General features: G+C 43.3%; 1 protein-coding gene across 4 annotated transcripts in view; it reads right to left on the bottom strand.

Moving 5' to 3' along the window:
* The window catches only part of AP1G1 (adaptor related protein complex 1 subunit gamma 1), a 94,957-nt gene that overhangs the window by 28,620 nt on the left and 47,515 nt on the right, over positions 1 to 18,822 (bottom strand). For 3 of the 4 annotated variants that reach the window (XM_039502811.1, XM_039502809.1, XM_039502810.1), the window contains exons 5-12: positions 18,386 to 18,482; positions 12,232 to 12,308; positions 9,626 to 9,634; positions 6,274 to 6,369; positions 5,795 to 5,875; positions 5,414 to 5,512; positions 3,928 to 3,983; positions 3,289 to 3,402 (exon numbers count right to left, since the gene is read on the bottom strand). In XM_039502811.1, coding sequence (XP_039358745.1) covers positions 3,289 to 3,402; positions 3,928 to 3,983; positions 5,414 to 5,512; positions 5,795 to 5,875; positions 6,274 to 6,369; positions 9,626 to 9,634; positions 12,232 to 12,308; positions 18,386 to 18,482 — 629 coding nt within the window. The remainder of the gene's footprint in view (positions 1 to 3,288; positions 3,403 to 3,927; positions 3,984 to 5,413; positions 5,513 to 5,794; positions 5,876 to 6,273; positions 6,370 to 9,625; positions 9,635 to 12,231; positions 12,309 to 18,385; positions 18,483 to 18,822) is intronic. The other variant, XM_039502812.1, reaches the window with a different exon arrangement.

Below are 18,822 nucleotides of genomic sequence, written 5' to 3'. Positions count from 1 at the left end.
CTCACTATAAAAACAGATTTTCCAGACCACAAATCATTTGTGTAGTTCTTCTCTGAACACCTTCCAGTTAGTCAACAACCTTTTTGAACTGTGGACACCAGAACTGGACATGATTTTCCAGTTATGGTTTCATTAATGTTTTACACAGAGGTTATAACACCTTCTATTCAGCGTTCCTCTGTTTACAGGCCCAAGGATTGTATTAGCCCTCAGCCACAGCACTGCCTGGAGAGCTCACATTCAGCTGGTTTCCACATGACCCTTAAGTAATTTTCAGAGTCACTGCTTTCCAGGATACAGTCCCCCATACTGTAAGTGTGACCTAAATTCTGGTTCCCAGATGTATTACCTTGTATTTGGCTGTATTAAAACACACATTGTTCACTTGAGCCCAGCTCATTTTTTCCAAGCAATACATATTATACGGAGCTATCTATCATTTACCATTCCACTAGTCTGTCATCTGCAATCCATCAGCAATGATTTTATTTTCTCTTTCAGATCATTAATAGAGATACTGAATATCACAAGGCCATAGACAGACTTCTAAGAGAAAACAGCATCACTTACAGTTATCGCTGAGATCACTGAGCCAGTTTTAAAATCCATTTAATATGTGCAACAATCATGTTGTTTCGTGCTCGTTTTTTAAAATCAGAATGTCGTACTGAGGTCTACCTGTGTGATGCCAACAGTCACCTCTCTGCCAATCAAATCTGTATTCGCAAAAGATATTAAGTTTGTTTGCTGAGACCTATTTTCAGTAAAATCATATTGAATTATGCTGCCATCCTTTAGTTCTTCACCGATTATGCTCAATATCACCATTTTCTTGATTTCGTCTGGGACCAATGCGCAGGTAACCAGCCTGTTGTTACCAAAATCACCCGCTGGCCCTTTTTAAGTATTGGTACATAAGCTTTTTTCCAGTTACTTGGGATTTCCCCAGAAGTCCAAGATTTGTCAAATATCAATATCAATGGCTCAGAGCTCCCCATCCAACTCTTGATACTCTTGAATGCAAGTTATCTGGCCCTGAAGATTTGAAACAGTTTAGCTTTAGCAGCTACCAATTAATATCTCCCTAGTTACTGTCAAAATATAAAGTATTAACACTGTAAATGCTATGTGATCTAGCTTCTTCCCTACATAAAAAAAATAAACACTTTTGCCTTTTCTACATCATTAACAATTTCACCATCCCTGTCTAATAATGGACCTATACAATTGCTAGATTGCTTTTTTCCTGATATATTTTAAAATTTCTTTTTTTATTGCCCTTAACCCTACTAGACCATCGGGTGTTTCATGTTTACATTTTAATCTTGTGTCATGTTGAAGCTGATCAATATAGCAGCAAGACAGGAAGTGCTTTGGTGCTTCACAACCCCATACATCAGAGCACTGAGCACAGGACAGCTGCAGTTTCTTTGACCGTATTCAGAGAGTTATTTCCTTTATGGATCTCCCAAGCGCTTGAGCTATTTAGTGGGCTGATGACAAGCTGAAAGCAAAGGCCAAGCACACTTTTAACTGCACTAAACTGACATACATGACAATATAGCTAAAGGAGACAAGGATGGGCCTCAATAGAGAGCCAATACCAAATGCACAAAAAAGCGATCATCCCCCTTGGCTTCCACACAGATCTGCTTTTAGTGCTCCCAGGGATTCTGTCACCAAGTCAGCTGATTGCCAGAATGACAGACATGGTTGTCAGCAGCTTGAGTGTTAGCATTGTGGCAGGGCACTCTGCCGATGGAGCACTAAGGCACAGACCAGAGTAGAATCTTCTACAGGGCTCTAGCATACCACTGATTTCCTACCATGCTCCAGAGCATGACACTGTGACCTCCCACACACCAGATCCATCTATAGCCTCTCATGCAGGCCCTGGCTCTCAGCAATAGAAAGATGTTGATCTGCTGAATTCTTGTGCAGTCACACCTCAGAATGGGGTTCAACTGTAAGATTAGCTTGTGCAATACCCATTACAAAGACAGATTAAGTTAAAATTTAACAGACAGACAGATCCAATCTGCAGAATAGCAACATTCAGAACAATTGAGCTAATGACAGGAGTGAGGACAGAAATAAAAGGTCCAGAGAGATTAAAAACATGAAAACTGATTATTTGTCAAAGTTGAATCTATTACACAAATTTTCAATAGGGAGAGAAACTTGACAAGCCATGATGTCGAAGACGACCCATGGATTGCAGGGACAACAAAACAGGTATGTTTGCAATGTGATATGATAGCAATGAGGGCAATACAATTTTGGGCTGCACATGCAGAGGTGTCATATCACCGAGCAAGAGTATAATGGCCCCTCTCTCTTTGGCTTTGGTGCAAGGACACATGGAATATCACACTGAGTTCTGACCATCACATTACAGGAACAATATTGACAAACAGGAGCAAGTTTAGATAAGAGTAATATGTGATCAAAGAGTTGGAAGGCCCAACTTAGGAGGATTGAAAAAGCTAAATATGCAACGCTTGGCAAAGTGAGGATTGGGTGTGGGAGGACAGACAGAACCACAACAGCAGCCCACAAGTATTGCACAGGCACAAGATGAAAAATCAAAGCGTTTAGTGTGGCAAAAAGGAGGTAGCTAGGCGGTAACAGGATGAAACTGAGGGTGAATGTCAAGAGAAAAATCCCTGGGAGTGAGATGTGCTAGACTGTGGAACAATCTCCCAAGGGACAGAGCAGAAGCTCTGAACATTTAAACTCAAACCAAACACCAGAAAATGTACGACAGGAAACAATCCTGCATTTGTGACAAATCTACCAAAGCTAAAGCCATGTCCCCTAGGTTTCTATATAACTCCTATTACCATGACAGCGGAGTACTGCACAAAAGCCCAGAACAGTGTACACCTCTGCCTGATCCTCCAGGCAGTGAAGAACCACTCTGGGCCTGTAGGACTTTCACTGATTGCTTTACAAGCATAAACTTGGGGGAGGGAGTTTACTAAAAAGGTGAGTTTTACAACTTGATCTGAACTCATTCAGGCTTGGGCTTGTTCTGAGCTCTTCTGGCAAGGAGTTCCATGGCCCAGGCCCTTAAGATCCTACGTAAGATCAGCTTCCCTGATACGTTGGCTGCCTGTCACCATCCCTGTTCTCTCTGAAGCAGGGAGCAGACTGGACAGTAATAAGAGTATCCCTTGTGGGACTGCTGCACTGGGCAGTTAACGTGCATCTGTCTCTCTCCCCACCCCACAGGCTCACAGTCTTGACATCATAAGTCAGACAGATAGCTCTCTGTAGCTCAATTACCGTTTAATGGAGACATCCAGATCTTTTAGGCAATCCACAATGGTGCTTCTGTGCCGCTGTACTGCATTGTGGTCTGTCTGCACAGTCTTCAACAAAGATGTCAAAGCTACATATCTGGGATAGAGAGGACAAAGGAAGAACACCACATTCGTGCCAGACATTCTGTTTCATTGCAAAGTAAAGGGGTTTAGTCTTCCTCTGCACTGGGACAGGATTTTCCCTGAGCTATCGGGACCAAAGGAAAATCTGCCAAACTGCTCTCTGACCCAACCAGAGGGGAGTTTCCAAGCAGAGGATGTAGATGTACTATAAGAGATACTTCTGCTGTGACAAAGGGAAAGCACACCTTCACTGGCTGCTGGAAAAAAACAGTCTGAGCTATTCCAGGAACCTGTCTCTGGTCTATAACTGGGCTGCAGTAGCTTGCTGTAGACCTGCTGGCTAGTGAGGAAAGGCCATGATACACTCAGGGAAAGAAGTATGGCAAGGAGAAAGAAAACTAGTCACCAAGGCAATTTAGCCATACCCGCCCCCCCACCCACCCACCCATAACCTTTCCCAACACTTTGCCTTGGGAGCTGCTTCTGCAGACTCTTAACACAGCAGTGCCCCATGTCTGACACACTTCAGGTAACTTACCTAATATTTTTGTCGTTATTTAACAAGAAACGGCCTAGGATGTTAATGGCTAACACCTGCAGAAAGAAGAGTTGGGAAGGTTAGCGATCACAACAAGCTGCTGCTCCTCCTCACCGCAGCTTCATGAGCCCACATGGTCCTTCAGCAACCTTGCAAAGTGCTACAGCTAATGATGGGCAGAAACAGCAAGAACGCCAGACACCAATTAACCAAAGAGGCAGGAGTCATGCACATGGTTCCAGCTCCCCACTGCACTTTCTTTAAAGGCAGCGTGGCTCTAGGAGAAGGCTACACACCCGGCCAAAGAGGAATCTCACTGCACAATGTACAGCAAGTCGTACAAGAGCACTAAGTCTTGGTACAGCTGTGCATGCTTCAACTGTGGAATAAACTCGCTAACCACTAGAGCTTCCCTCAGACATTCCACGTTACGTTTCCACCTCCTTGACCACTGGATAGAAATTACAAGAGGAATCCATTATCACCCTCCTGGAGCTCAGGAAGAGAGACACAGTGTCTCAACACATTATGGTTCCTGGCACAGCTCTCATCCCTTCCCTCATCATGCTACATGCAGTTAACTTCCAGACATTGCTATTGATACCACATCTGGCACAGGATCTCACTGATGTAACATTGTCCTGAGCCCAAGCTCTGAGATTCTCTGGAATCCCAGACTATGGAAGCACATCTACCACCAGCACCATAGTCACTCTCAGAGATTTAGGTTGGACGTCAGGGTAGTTAAGCATGGGAACAAGTTATATACGGAGGTTATGGAATATCCACCACTGGGTTTTTTTTTTTTTAAGACAAAAATGTGTCAGGAATGGTCTAGATCAGTGGTTCTTAACCTTTACTGCAGCCTGCACCCTTTTGGTTCTCAAAAATATGTTCTTGCACCCCTTATCAAGGATCGTTGAAGTAGATATAACTATAGAATGAAAGAGAATTATATATTTATTTTAATTTCGCAGTTAAAATTTAACACAGTAATCGTTACAAATGTATAATGTTAATACATAGGTTTGATGAAACAAAGTAGTTGCACTTACCTGCCTATGCTTAATTTGTGTTTTCAATGATTTACCTTCTAAAAAAATCTGGCATGTCTCGCATCCCCAGAAAGGGCATCTCGCACCCCAGGTTAAGAGCCACTGGTCTAGATGATACTTAGTCCTGCCTCAGTGCAGGGGACTGGACTAGACAACCCACCCAAGTCCCTGCCAGCCCTACGTTCCTATGATTCAACCAATTCCAGTGACACTTTAGAGCCTTAAGTACTAGACCTTGCTAACTGACTAACTCAGTCTGGGGCCCATTGTTTGACTAAAATCAAGGGAAACGTTTTAGCTTCGTATGTCCACGAGGAAAACTAGTACCTGCCCTAGCCCCAACAGGTGGACTCCATTTAATCAGTCATTTCATCTCTAACTTCTATGATCCTATGGGTTTAGTGAAAAGAATCATGGTAAAGACAACATACTCGCAGTCCACTCTCAGACTTGATGTCCATAATAGTCAATACAGTTTCATAGAGGATGGCGTTACCCACGTTTTTACTTGTTTCTGTGTTAGTGGCAACCTGGAAAAAAACAAAAAGTAAAGTAACTGCCCGTGCTTTGCCAGCATCTGCAGCCCCTTACCCAGGCCACCTCTCATTTCTGTATCAGAACAAGGCAGTGTCCTCCCACTTGCCCAGATTGTTAGCATCTGCCAGAGTAAATCATGGCCCTCAGAAGCACAGACTTGTGGCGCAATGAGTTGATGCTCACTCTGTGGTACACAGGGATGTAACTAGAAGTAACAAGATGAAATTAAGAGGAGCAATTTAGGCTGAATATCAACCTAACCTGGCAGGCCTCACCTGAGCAAGTATGTCATTCATTGCTTCACTTGAGTCATCATCATTTCGCCCCAGAATTCTTAGTAACCGCAGGATTCGCACCTGAAAAAACAAAAGGCAGCAAATTAAATCACATCTGGCATAAAGCAACTTTATGCAGTAGCCTCTGGTTAACTCATAGAAGAGTGCTGGAGAGACAGATCAAATGCTGATAAATATGGCAATTAAATCACGAGGCCCTCTGTTTAGAGCAGGGATGGAGGATTTGAACTCTTCTCCCTCAGTGAAGTCTGGGGAAAGGATTTATACTATGTTTAGGTCTCCATCCTCTAGCCAGAAGCACTCCTATTACAACCAAACAACTGATATGGATAGAATATGGATAGCTATAAGCTTACTCCTCCTGCCATGAATTCGCACAATAGGTGAGGGAGTCAGAAACCAAGTCCCAAACACCGCACTGGAGACTGCTACCCGAGAGTTTTACTATCAATCCTTACCTGCAGAAAGGGGTCACTGATCCCAGACACGTCATGCTCTGGTGAATATCCAGACATGATAAGGTTCTTTAGAATACGAACTAACTGGGGTACAAGCTGTGAAGAAGAAAGATCCATCAGAAAGTATACTCATAACACTTGTCTTCCACACTTTTGATGTAGGGATCCAAAAATGAGTCCTGAAGCTCAGTGTACACATCCTTCCGCACAGAACATCTCTGATTGCACAGGCTGGGTTAACTGAACAGACTGACACTGACATCTGGCCAGGACCTGAACACCATCATACAGAGCTACTCAGAGAGCTAAGCCCACTAAGCCCAGAGGCATATAACAGAGGTGCTTCACAAGCGAGGTTCATAGACAATGCCACGGAGAGTTCCCTGGCCATCAGCTGCTGAAAATAAGAAGGGGTGCTGGTCTTTCACAGGGTGCTGTCCTTAGACCTTGCATTGGGGCTCTTTCACACCAGCTTCTGGCTGACTTAATCTAAGTTCTTTAGGGCCAGGACCATCTTTTTGTTACATGTATGGAGTGCCTGGCATAGTGAGATCCCTGATGGGGGTCTTTAGGCGTTCCCACAACAGAAACAGATGTCATTATGGATGTCTTAAGTTTGTCACTCTCCCCCAGCTAGCTGCAGAAAGGCGCTCTGTCTCTTCTCTTCCCCTCCCCCTGAAGACCCTCCAGGGTAGTCAAAGGTGGAGAATTTCCACTGCTCTACCTCCCACCCAGTCTCCAATAGTTGGGTAGTACCCACAGTGAAGAGCTTCCCCAGGGCCTACCCACCTTCTCCTGCTCACAGCTTCCCCACACACCCGCAGCAACTTTTCAAAATGAGAGCTTCAACTTCTGCAGAAGTTGATGGCATTGATTCCCAGGGTCATCTCCTCACCCTTCAGGAAAAGTGGTTCTTTCAGGGACTGCATGTGACTGTTTTTAGGAGACAAGTCATCTGCATGAGACAGTTTGCCTCAGTCTACTCTAGCTCTTGGACTGGTAGTCCTGGGTGTCTCACTACTCCATCCATCAATTTCAGGAAAAACTTCTTAGCTGTAAGAACAGTAGGACAATGGAACAGAGTGCCCCGAGAGGTTGTGGAAGCTCCTTTACTGGAGGCTTTCAAAAAGAAGCTGGATAGCCACATGTCTTGGATGGCTTAGACTAGGGGTGCCCAAACTACGGCCCACCAGAGCATTTCATAAGGCCCAGAGCCTGCTTCAACATAATATAGTAACGGCTGATTCATTAGTGTTTTGTTGTCATGTTTACATCATTTTATATTACACGAGTGCGTAAACAGACAACACTGTACATAAAAACAACCTATCTAAATACATACAAAACAAGCTGAACTTAAAATATAAGTTAATAGAGGGGACTCTAAATCTTATTAAAATATGGGGACTCAGTTCGGCCCACAAAAGGTTGTGCTTAGGTTTGAGGCCCCCCTGTGTAATAAGGTTGGCACCACTGGTTTAGATGCATCAAATCCTGTATCTTGGCAGGGGGGTAGATTAGATGACCCTTGTGGTCCTTTCTAATCCTGTTCTGTAGCAGCACACACATTCCATGGGTGTACTCAGATTGGGATTACCAGCAGCAGATACTCAGGCTGGGATAGCCATGGGGTGGGATCACATTTCTGGAGGGCTGGATACTGCACGTCTCCAAGTTTCATTCTCTAGAAAACATGTTCTCATTTAAAGAAAAGTCTTGACCCACTTGCCAGAACATGACATAATGCTTGTTAAAGCTGGTAGATCTCCAGGTAAATTAACAAAAGTGGTGAAGTAATCTCTCTCTCATTCCACTCATCTTTCCATCTCAGAGCTGACAATAAGTTAAGGGGGAGAATATAGCTCAGTGGTTTGAGCACTGGCCTGCTAAATCCAGGGTTGTGAGTTCAATCCTTGAGGGGGCCACTTAGGGATCTTGGGCAAAATCAGTACTTGGTCCTGCTAGTAAAGGCAGGGGCTGGACTCTATGACCTTTTTAGGTCTCTTCCAGTTCTATGAGATAGGTATATCTCCATATATTTATTTAGAAAGTAACCTAAGAAATAGGCAGTGAAACGGAGTCCAAAAATGTGCTGGAGCTGGCTGTCCTGCTGAGACAGACTGAAGGCCAATTAAAGAGCAATGGGTGATTTGCAGGTGGGATGGCACTAGACCTGTCTGGGCAGATTTCCATATCATATTAGGAAAAATGATGCTGTTCTTTCACCTACACCTCTGTATATGCAGAATGAATACACTTCACTCCCATGTCCTCCAGCAGAATCTTTCCCGAAAGCTACCTCTGTCTTCCGCACAGGATTGTGCTGCAGCCACTCAGCTAGCTATTATTCCCCTTGGAGATCTGCCAGAGGCTAGCCATGGCAGAGTTTAGAGTGCCTGACAGAAGCTCAATCAGCAGCATTCTGCTGCAAATTTGAGATGGCTCTGCAAGAAGGAAACATCTCTCTCCTTGTAGTTTCTTGACTCTCCCTTCCTCCACCCTGGAGCATTTCAGCAATCGGACTCATATCACTGGAGGAGGTTGCTTCCCTTCAGATCTCAGAAGGCAGCAGGAGGACACTGCTCCTACCCCCAAAATACAAAGTGCAGCTGACTGGGGTGGTCTGCATGAACAGTCTTGGAACCCTGCTTTGCATTGTCTTTGTTTTGTTACATACAACGCAAGGTACCAACACTGATGACAGGACAAACAAAGGCAAAGGCTACAGCCATAAAGATCAGCTGATGCCCCCTACCCCACTCTGCTGATCCTTGACAGCCAGATACTTCCAGAAAAGATGTGCAATGGATCTGTACTGAACAGTCCAGTGCTGCATGCTGAGCCCATGTGGTATGTGGAGGTCCATGCTCCACTGCATGTATCTCGTTTCCCAAGGCTGGTGTAACCACTCCAGTGATGGAGTTCTTATCCAACTCCCCCTTATATACAGGAGAGCATCTGAATTACCCAGGGCTGTCCCACTTTGCCAGTCGGAAGCAAAACACACCTTGTGGTAAGGAGAATACATCAAGGCTCCAGGGCAATCAGACTTTTTAAAAGAAGAACACAGGAAACTGCCTAAATTCCTCAAACAAGGAAGGGAGGGATCAAGATAGTTCACAGTTTGGGAGAGGCCACAACTGAGATCCAGGACTGCCATGGATGTGAGGATTTAATGACAAGCCAAAAACTGGACAACAATGAGCTTGTTAGACAAGTATAGCGTAGCTAGCACATGGCATTAATCACAACTGCAGTGTTAGTGCACAGTGCCTCCATGTGGTGACCGGACACACAGAAGCCTCTACAGATCCAATGAAAGCATGCACCATCTAGAAGAGTTAACTCTTACCTTTTCATTCTAACATACAGCAGGAGTCCAAACAGACAAAAGGGATAAAACAGACGAAGCAGGTATTAGGAACAGATAGTGTCATACTATTCACAGCATAAAACACCACAAGAAAGATGGCTAGAAGAAAACACCACCAAAAAGAAGCCCTGGTGCACAAAGTCGTTGGACTCAACTCCTCATTGCTCCCCCCAGGACTCAGCCACCTCCTAAGTAGTGACAGTGATGGGCAATGGCTCAGGATAACATCACTGCCCCCATAACATTAAACCCCAGCTCTAGCGTACACAAAATGCACCAGCAAAGGGGTTGCCTGTCTGAGGTCCCTGCGAGCAAACTTAGGACTTGCAGGAAGAGTATGTTGAGAACTGTGCACGCAGGCAGAAGACTCCTCAGGATTTTTCAGTGGAGCAACTGGCCAGTTGCTTTCTACTGGCTCATTTAGTTCCCAATTCCTCCTTTGCCCAAAGGAATCAGAACTGTACACCAAGAACGCCTTCCAAATAATTCTGGAAGGAAATCTTTATAATTTGGCAGTTAAGTTCTGAAAGCAGCAGATACAGCAAGAGCGATTACAACAGGCAGTGACAAGAGGCAGGGCTAAGACAGTGTGCTAGAAGACAAGAACACTGCTGGCTCTGAAACTCCTACCCGCCCTGGGAAAAATGCCCCTTATTACATGCTGTGTGCAATGTGGACATGTTAGCTATACTTAGGCTGAAGCATTAGGTTTTTAACCAGTAAATGTTGGTAAATGTCTATTTCACCATATACATACAAACACCAATGAAAAAATATTTCCATCAATGATAACCGAAATTTACAGGCAAAGTAAGAAAAATGCTGCTTGAGAACTAATGAGAGTTTGATTTAAAAGTATTTACTTTGTATATTTTGACACATAAGAATGGCCATACTGGGTCAGATAAATGGTCCAGCTAGCCCAGTAGCCTGTCTTCCGACAGTGGCCAATGCCAGGTGCTTCAGAGGGAATGAACAGAACAGGACAGTTTACTGAGTGATCTATCCCCTAATGTCCGCTCCCAGCTTCTGGCAATCAGAGGCCAGGGACACCCAGAGCATGAGGTTGCATCACTGGCTATCTTGGCTAATATCCATTGATAGATAAGTTCATGGAGAATAAGTCCAATTCTTTTTTGAACCCAGTTTTGGCCTTTACAACATAACCTGTGGAACTTGTGGGCAGGGTAAGTGTGCGTTGGGTGAAAAAGTACTTCCTTATGTTAGTTTTAAACCTGCTGCCTAATTAATTGGTTCTTGTGTTATGTGAAGGAGTAAATAACACGTCCTTATTCCCTTTCTCCACACCAGTCATGATTGTATAGACCTTTGTCATATCCCCCCTTAGTCATCTCTTTTCCAAGCTGAAAATTCCCAGTCTTATTAATCTTCTCTCATATGAAAGCTGTTCCATATCCCTAATCATTTCTGTTGCCCTTCTCTGCACCTTTTCTGATTCTCATATATCTTTTTTGAGATGGGACAAACAGAACTGAATTCAATGTGTGGGCATACCATGGATTTATATAGTGACATTATTTTCTGTCTTATTTGTTCTCTCTTTCCTAGTGGTTCCTAACAGACTGTTACTGTTTTTGACTGCCGATGCACATACACCAGCTGTCTTCAAAGAACTATCCGCAATGACTCCAAGATCTCTTTCTTGAGTGGTAACAGCTAATTTAGATCCCATCATCCTGTATATATAGTTGGGATTATGTTTTCCAGTGTGCATTACCTTGTATGTATCAACATTGAATTTCATCTGCCATTTTGTTGCCCAGTCACCCAGTTTTGTGAGATCCCTTTGTAACTCTTTGCAGTCTGCTTTGGACTTAACTATGTGATGTTGACAATTTGTGTTTTAATGGGTATAAAGCTTTAACCTTTTGAACCTTAGTTTCTACTATTATTAAATAATTGTTTATTCCCCCTACTGACACCCTCCACACAATTTTGCACAACTATGAAAATTTGATAAAATAGATAAAATGCTTAAAATAAACATTGATATTATTGATCAATATGAAAAATAAAAATTGAATTCTGCCAAACCTAGCTATACTATGAAAACCTCAATTCTGCCTTTTCCTGAGTGGAATGTATAAAACTGTAAGTTTAACAGTGTAAGCTTGTGATTTTAGTTCCCCATCTTAGATAAGAAAAAAAAAAAAGAGATAAAGTTTAATCCCACTTCAGATGTCACTGATATAATCAGCTACATGCGGAATAATGCATTTACGGGACTTTCATCTCAGGAGTCACTGCAACTTTAACTCTGGGACAAGTCTTCATGCACATAAGTGATTTGTCAGTATCTTATAATTTACCCCCTCCCACGCTCACAAGGAGACTCAAAGAACCCCCCCCAGGGAAAACTTCTAATTTAATTATTTGATGATATTGTGTGACAGTTTTTGAAACAGAAAGCCTGCATTATCATCACGCGCCTCATTTAAAACTAGCTGCACAGATTTCGCTCAAACTTGTGGACACATCCTGTTGGCTAAGACCAAGGATGGAAGGCTCAGAAGAAGCATGTAAACATTAGCTATCGGCGATACTAATGCACAGTTTGCACTTACCTTTCTGAAGTGTGATAACATGTCTGGGCTTCTCTCACACATCTCTGTGAGGAGGACAACGGATGTGTGAAGAACACCTACAAGGCCAGAAACAAGTCTAGTTATTTAGTTTTCATTTATAAAGGCTCTAGGCACCTGACAAAATTTTTTTTAAAATGAAACCCATAAAGGAAAAATAGCAGCAGCAATCCCACAAAACATCTCCCACCTGAAACACACACACAAATGCCTGCAATAAGAACATAAAAATGGCTATAGTGGGTGAAACCAATGGTCCATCTAGCTAGTATCCTGTCTTCCAACTAGCCAATGCCAGATGCTTGAGAGGAAGGGAACAGAACAAGGCCATTTTGAGTGACCCATTGCCTGTCGTCCAGTCCCAGCTTCTGGAAGTTGGAGGTTTAGGCACACTTTATGCCCCTGACCATCTTGGCTAATAGCCATCGATGGAACTATCCACCAGGAACTTACCTAATTGTTTTTTTTAACTCAGTTATACTTCTGACCTCCACAACATCCCCTGGCAACAAGTTCCACAGGTTGATAGTGTGTTGTGTGAAGAAGTGTTTCCTTACGTCTGTTTTAAACCTACTGCCTATTAATTTCATTGGGTGAACCCGCCTCCCGGTTCCTGTGTCACTGGAAGGGGTAAACAACACCCCCCTCTTCTTTCTCTGTACCATTCATGATTTTACAGACCTCTATCACATCCCTCCTCAGTTGTCTCCTTTTTCAAGCTGAAAAATCCCAGTCTTTCTAATCTTTTCTCATATGGAAGCTGTTCAATACTCCTAATTAATTTTCATTGCCTTCTCTGCACCTTTTCCAACACTAATATATCTTTTTTGAGGTGAGGTTACCAGAACTGCACAAAGAATTTAAGGTGTGGGTGTACCATGAATTCATATAGCAGGATCATGGTATTTCCTGTTTTATTATCATCCCTTTCCTAATGGTTCATAACATTTTGTAGCCTTTTTGACTGTCATTGCACAGTGAGCAGATGTTTTCAGAGAACTATCCACAATGTCGTCAAGATCTCTTTCTTGAATGGTAACAGCTAATTTAGACTGTATGTGTGATTGGGATTATTTTTTCCAATGTGCATTACTTTGCATTTATCCTCACTGAATTACATCTGCCATTCTGTCACCCGGTTTAGTGAGATCCCTTTGTAAGTCCAAAGCTGACTGCAAGGAGTTAGCTATCTTGAGTAATTTTGCAACCTCACTGTTCACCCCTTTTTCCAGATCATTTCTGAATATGCTAACACAGGTCCCAGTACAGATCCTTAGGGGACCCTGCTATTTTCCTCTCTCCATTGTAAAGACTAACCATTTAGTTCCTATCTTTTAGTAAGGTTTCAGAGTAGCAGCCGTGTTAGTCTGTATCCGCAAAAAGAACAGGAGTACTTGTGGCACCTTAAAGACTAACAAATTTATTTTAGCATGAGCTTTCGTGAGCTACAGCCCACTTCTTCTATGCATCCGAAGAAGTGAGCTGTAGCTCATGAAAACTCATGCTAAAATAAATTTGTTAGTCTTTAAGGTGCCACAAGTACTCCTATCTTTTAGTAAGTTACTGATCCATGAGAGGATCTTCCCTCTTATCCCATGACTGCTTAGTTTGCTTAAGAGCCTTTATTGATGGACCTTACCAAAGGCTTTCTGAAAGTCCAAGTACACTATATCCACTGGATCATCCTTGTCCACACATTTGTTTATACCTTTAAATTCTAATAGATTGGTGAGGCATGATTTCTCTTTACAAAAGCCTTGGTGACTCTTCCCCAACATATCACATTCATCTATGTGTCTGATAATTCTGCTCTTTACTATAGTTTCAACCAATTTTCCTGGCATTGAAGTCAGGCTTACTGGCGTGTAATTGCCAGGATCGCCTCTGGAGCCTTTTTTTAAAATAGGCATTAACTAGATACCAGCCAGTCATCTGACACAGAGGTGGATTTAAATGATATATTACAAAGAGGCACTGCATTTGCAGCATGCCCTGAAGAGCACTTGATTGTTATGTGCTGTGTGTATTAGAGTAGCAGCAATACAGGCCATGAGAAAAAGAGACCCTACCAAAAAAAAGGCTTAGGACTTATCTACACTTTGAACACTACAGTGGCACAGCCAGCAGCTCAGCCATTGTAGCACTTCAGTGTAGACACTACCTACAGGTGGTTTTGGCCCTGCCTTTGGGAACTGGGGGTGCTGGATGATGGCCAGAAGGTAGGCATGGCTGTTTTGGGCCCCAGCAAGCGGGGTTCATGGGTCTTTATGGAGAATGCCTGACAGCGGCTCCATGTCTCATGCACTAAAGAGGCTCCAACTTACATGTCTCTGAATAGAGTCAGTATCACACAGGGAGGCAGGTTCCAAGCCATTCAGAGCTTTACAGATCAAAACCAACAAGCACTCAGTGCAGATAAAGAACTGGAGTTGTGTGCTTGCAGTAGATTGCTCTTCTCTATTAAGTGAGCTAAGAAAATCATTAGTTGTGTGGAGAAACTGAAAAGACAGATTGTCTCCTACATAAACTAACAAGGGGGGCAGGATTGAGGGACCCAGAATTAACAAATGGGTACAGAAGCTCATTTGGGTGCTCCTACTCACCCTTTTATAATACAAGAACAAGGCAATATTCAACAAAACTGAAACAGAAATTTAAAACTGAGGACAGAAGAGATTTCCTCCCACAATGCTCCATTAACCTGAGGGACTCACTACCACCAGATATCACTGAAGCCACAAACTTACTAGGATTCAAAAAAGGATTAGATCTTTATACAGCTAAGATCACTCTCAGTTACATCAGTTAAAATGAGATTACATTAAGGATATAAACCTTAATGGCTCTATGACATAAGGCAAGCACTAATGACTTAGGTTAAAAAAAGCTTTCCCTAATTCACACATAGATTTTTTGCCCCTAGCATCTGGTAGGCGACTGGCTGGGAAAGGATAGTTCGTTAGATGTACCATTAGAGTAATCCAGCATGGCAATTCTTATGTTAATAAATGACATTGTTTATTATTTTGTTCTAGTATGAGCTTCTAAGTGGATTTAAGGGGCACCTCCTGATCAGGCACAGATGAGACGCACCATCCTGGTCACTTTTGCTATTTGATCATCTAAACGCAAGCTGAGCATCTAACAAGACCCTCAAAGTGACAAGCTGTGGGCACATACTAAAAAAGTAGATGATATTTTTGCTCTATCCTCCAGTTGCATCCATCAGTTCCAGTTGCTTCCTCCAATCTACCATCAACATCTGACTTATCTAGACTGACCTTCAATCATTTACATTGAATCAACAATTGTACAAATATTTTCTTTCATCCACGACCCAGTCTGACCGGCTACTGCAATGCTCCACTGCAAGAGCCTATACTCATTCCTTTTCCTTTTAGTTAAAAAACGGCATGGCCTAGATTGTAGGCCCAACCCAAATCAACATTTCACCAGCCGTCAATTTGCAGTCAAAGTAACTCTTAGTAGCCCCGTGGGGAAATGCTCAAACAAATTGCTTTTTGTTTTTAATTGCCTACAATTACAACCCCGTAAGCAGCCCCACAATTCCAGAGAAGAGGGAGGAGATCTGATGGGCAGGCAGAAACATCTGGAGGAGATGGCAGACTTGGTATCTGCCCCGGGATACAGGGGTTATTCCAAATTTGTTGGTAAAGCCCATGTTTTAGCTGTTCTGCTGGACCCTGAGCAATGGGCAAAAATGGTTTCCCTTCCCTGCTGTTTTTACATTTTGGTAGGATGCTGCAGCCTTCCATTTTGGACAGTCTTCTCTCTTTTGTAACCACTGGAGTTGCACCTGAAAGACACTCATACTTCAGCTCACACAAAACGCCAGCCTGCTTGCTCAGCAATGCTTGTCACAGGGAGCATGCAACATCCATGTCCCAGAGTCTATATTAAACTATTTCCAGGTGCACTTAAAAGTCTCATTTTTGGCCTACAAAGAGCTCTACAGTTGGTGCAGTAGCGCCTTTAGTCCTGCTGATTGCCTGACACCAAGATGTTCTAGGAGGTTGATGCCTGGTCGTTTTCAAAAAGTGAGGCTCAGATCTTCATAAGAACAGCCAGACCGGGTCAGACCAAAGGTCCATCTAACCCAGTATCCTGTCTTCTGACAGTGGCCAATGCCAGGTGCCCCTGAGGGAATGAACAGAAGAGGTAATCACAAGTGATCCACCCCCTGGCGCCCATTCCCAGTGTGACTAAGTCAGGCCGGACAGCTGCAAGAGGGTCTTGGAAGGCTGATATGTGAGCTCTAGAATGTTAAAGGCCCTTTTTCCTACAAGCTGAAAAGGGGTTACCTCAGGTCAGTCAGGGACACCTGAATCCAATTAAGGGCTGCCTGAGACCTTTAAAAAACCCTCCTCTGGGCAGAGAAAAGGAGGAGAGAGAGAAGGGGACAACCTGCTGCCGTTCCATACCCCTAATCATTTTTGTTACCCTTTTCCAATTCCAATACATCTTTTTTGAGATGGGGCGATCAAGATCTGCACTCTTCTTCTGGTCTGACAGATTATGAGGTGGCTTCACAGTACAATGCAAAGCCCTCCTGACAGAATACTGGAGCTGACTGAAGTTCATTTTCCTTGGTACATAAGAGAGGAAAGGAGAGCAGGTTACTGGGATTCAGGAGACCCTGGGCCAATGTCTTGCTCTGCCAAAGACTTCCCGTGTGACCTTGGAAAAGTCAAAGTCTCAGTTCTTCACTTGTAAAAACAGGCACACTAATCCTTCCCTGCCTCACAAGGGTGCTGTGAGGGTAAATATATTAAAGACTGTGAGGTGCTGATACTGTTACCATTTTAATTAGTCCCTGCGCTAAGCACTCCAATTAGCGCATTTTAAAACCTAAACAAGTTCACAATGTCCACATGTAGCACAGTCCACAAGCAACCCCCACTTCCTTCCCCCACAATACCCCAGGTGTGCTGCAGCCTAACACCCCAATGAAATAAAATGACGAACATGTTCACTAGAGAAGGAAACAAATGTTTACTTGGCTACCAGAGATACTGCTGCAGCTATGCATCGGTTTAAATGGGAAGGAACTACTTGTTAGGGCCATTCTCCACAAAAGAGCCTCAGCTCTGAAACACAGCCTCTGTTTGTGACCCCTTTATGGCATGCTTTAATGCCCATCTATATCCCAACGATACTGCGTGGCCAGATATAGAAAAATGGTTCAGTCAAAGATTCTGTCATCTGAGTGCTGGGTTATGTGAATGGGCAAGAAGTCAATTGTTTGGATATTTTTCCTTATTTTAAATACTTATACAAGCGCTTCCAGCTTGGAAAACAGATGTGAAAAATAAAATAAGTACATTTCCAAAAGGAAGTCTTGTTTCAAGCTTGCAAAAAAGTTACTCTAAACAGAGTAAGAATCTGTTTTAAAATGCAGTTACGATCCAAAAAAACAATTACGTAAAGGTGGCCCTTTCTTACCCAGCAATCTGCTGTGCAACTTAAGAACCGTCTGATTACTCTGCTCCAGTTAGCACTGCAGAGATCTCACAGCTTTGGGAATATAAGCTGAACTCCATTCTGCTTCATCCATCAGTTCCAAGTTAACAGTAATAAACAAAAAGTAATCATCTCAGACAGAAGCTGACCTTTCAGATCCCAAGTGGAGTTTGCAACCCTACCAGCTGGAAAATCTTTTGCCTTGCACAAAAAGCAAGAGTGACCTGGAGTCAGAGAAATTTAACGTGGAACCTCAGAATGCCATCCTCACAGAGGAGAAACATACTATGAATTACATAATACAGTTTGCTACAATCCCAGATTCACCATATTTACTCTGTATGTGTTTCACCTGCCTTGAAATGAAATGAAAGCAGCAGGTACTTTGATAAATGAACAGAAAGACCGTTTGATTACCCTGTAGCCTGTGCTGTGTAATTTCCTGCAGGAGCAAAGAATCACATATGCTCTATGCCTCTTGTAGCACATGGGACATTTGCTCTCTTTCTACAGAACTGGAAGGACACCGATCAGAAAAATGTATGACAAGAATGGCCTTTTCCAAATGAAAGGCTGAGTTAGATGGTGGGTGTGCAGCACCCCTGCATGGAGGAGCATTGCCTCCAAAGGCCTGGGCCATGCCTGCTGACATTACCATGGTTCTTCTCATTCAGTAGGTTTTTGGTGGCTGGCAGGAACATCTCCATGAGTTCAGGCACCTTCCTAATGACATGCACAGCACACAGTGCTGCCTGCAAGAGAAGAAAAGCACAGTTAGCACACCCCTCCATGTCACTGACTGCCAGCAGACTCCAAGCTTAGCCATCTGCGGCCCAGAAACAGAAACTTCTTAAGAGGGTCCACTTCTATATTAGAGCTAATTTGCACACTTAACTCACCTGGAAACGTGTTAACAAGAACATGTGCAAGAACATCTCTATAAAGAGAAAATCCTGGCCAATGCCTTATGGATTTGTTAGTTCTGAACACACTGGGACAAGAGTTCTATTCTGTCCAGACCACAGATACCACCCATGCTTTACCTGCATTGCAGATACAGGGAGGTCTCTGGTCACTAGTTACCATACCAGT

This window comes from Mauremys reevesii, linkage group 16 (assembly GCF_016161935.1).
Source record: "Mauremys reevesii isolate NIE-2019 linkage group 16, ASM1616193v1, whole genome shotgun sequence".
NCBI classification, from domain to species: Eukaryota; Metazoa; Chordata; order Testudines; family Geoemydidae; genus Mauremys; species Mauremys reevesii.
Note: the sequence above shows the minus strand (reverse complement) of the source record. Positions and strands in the feature narration are given on the sequence as shown.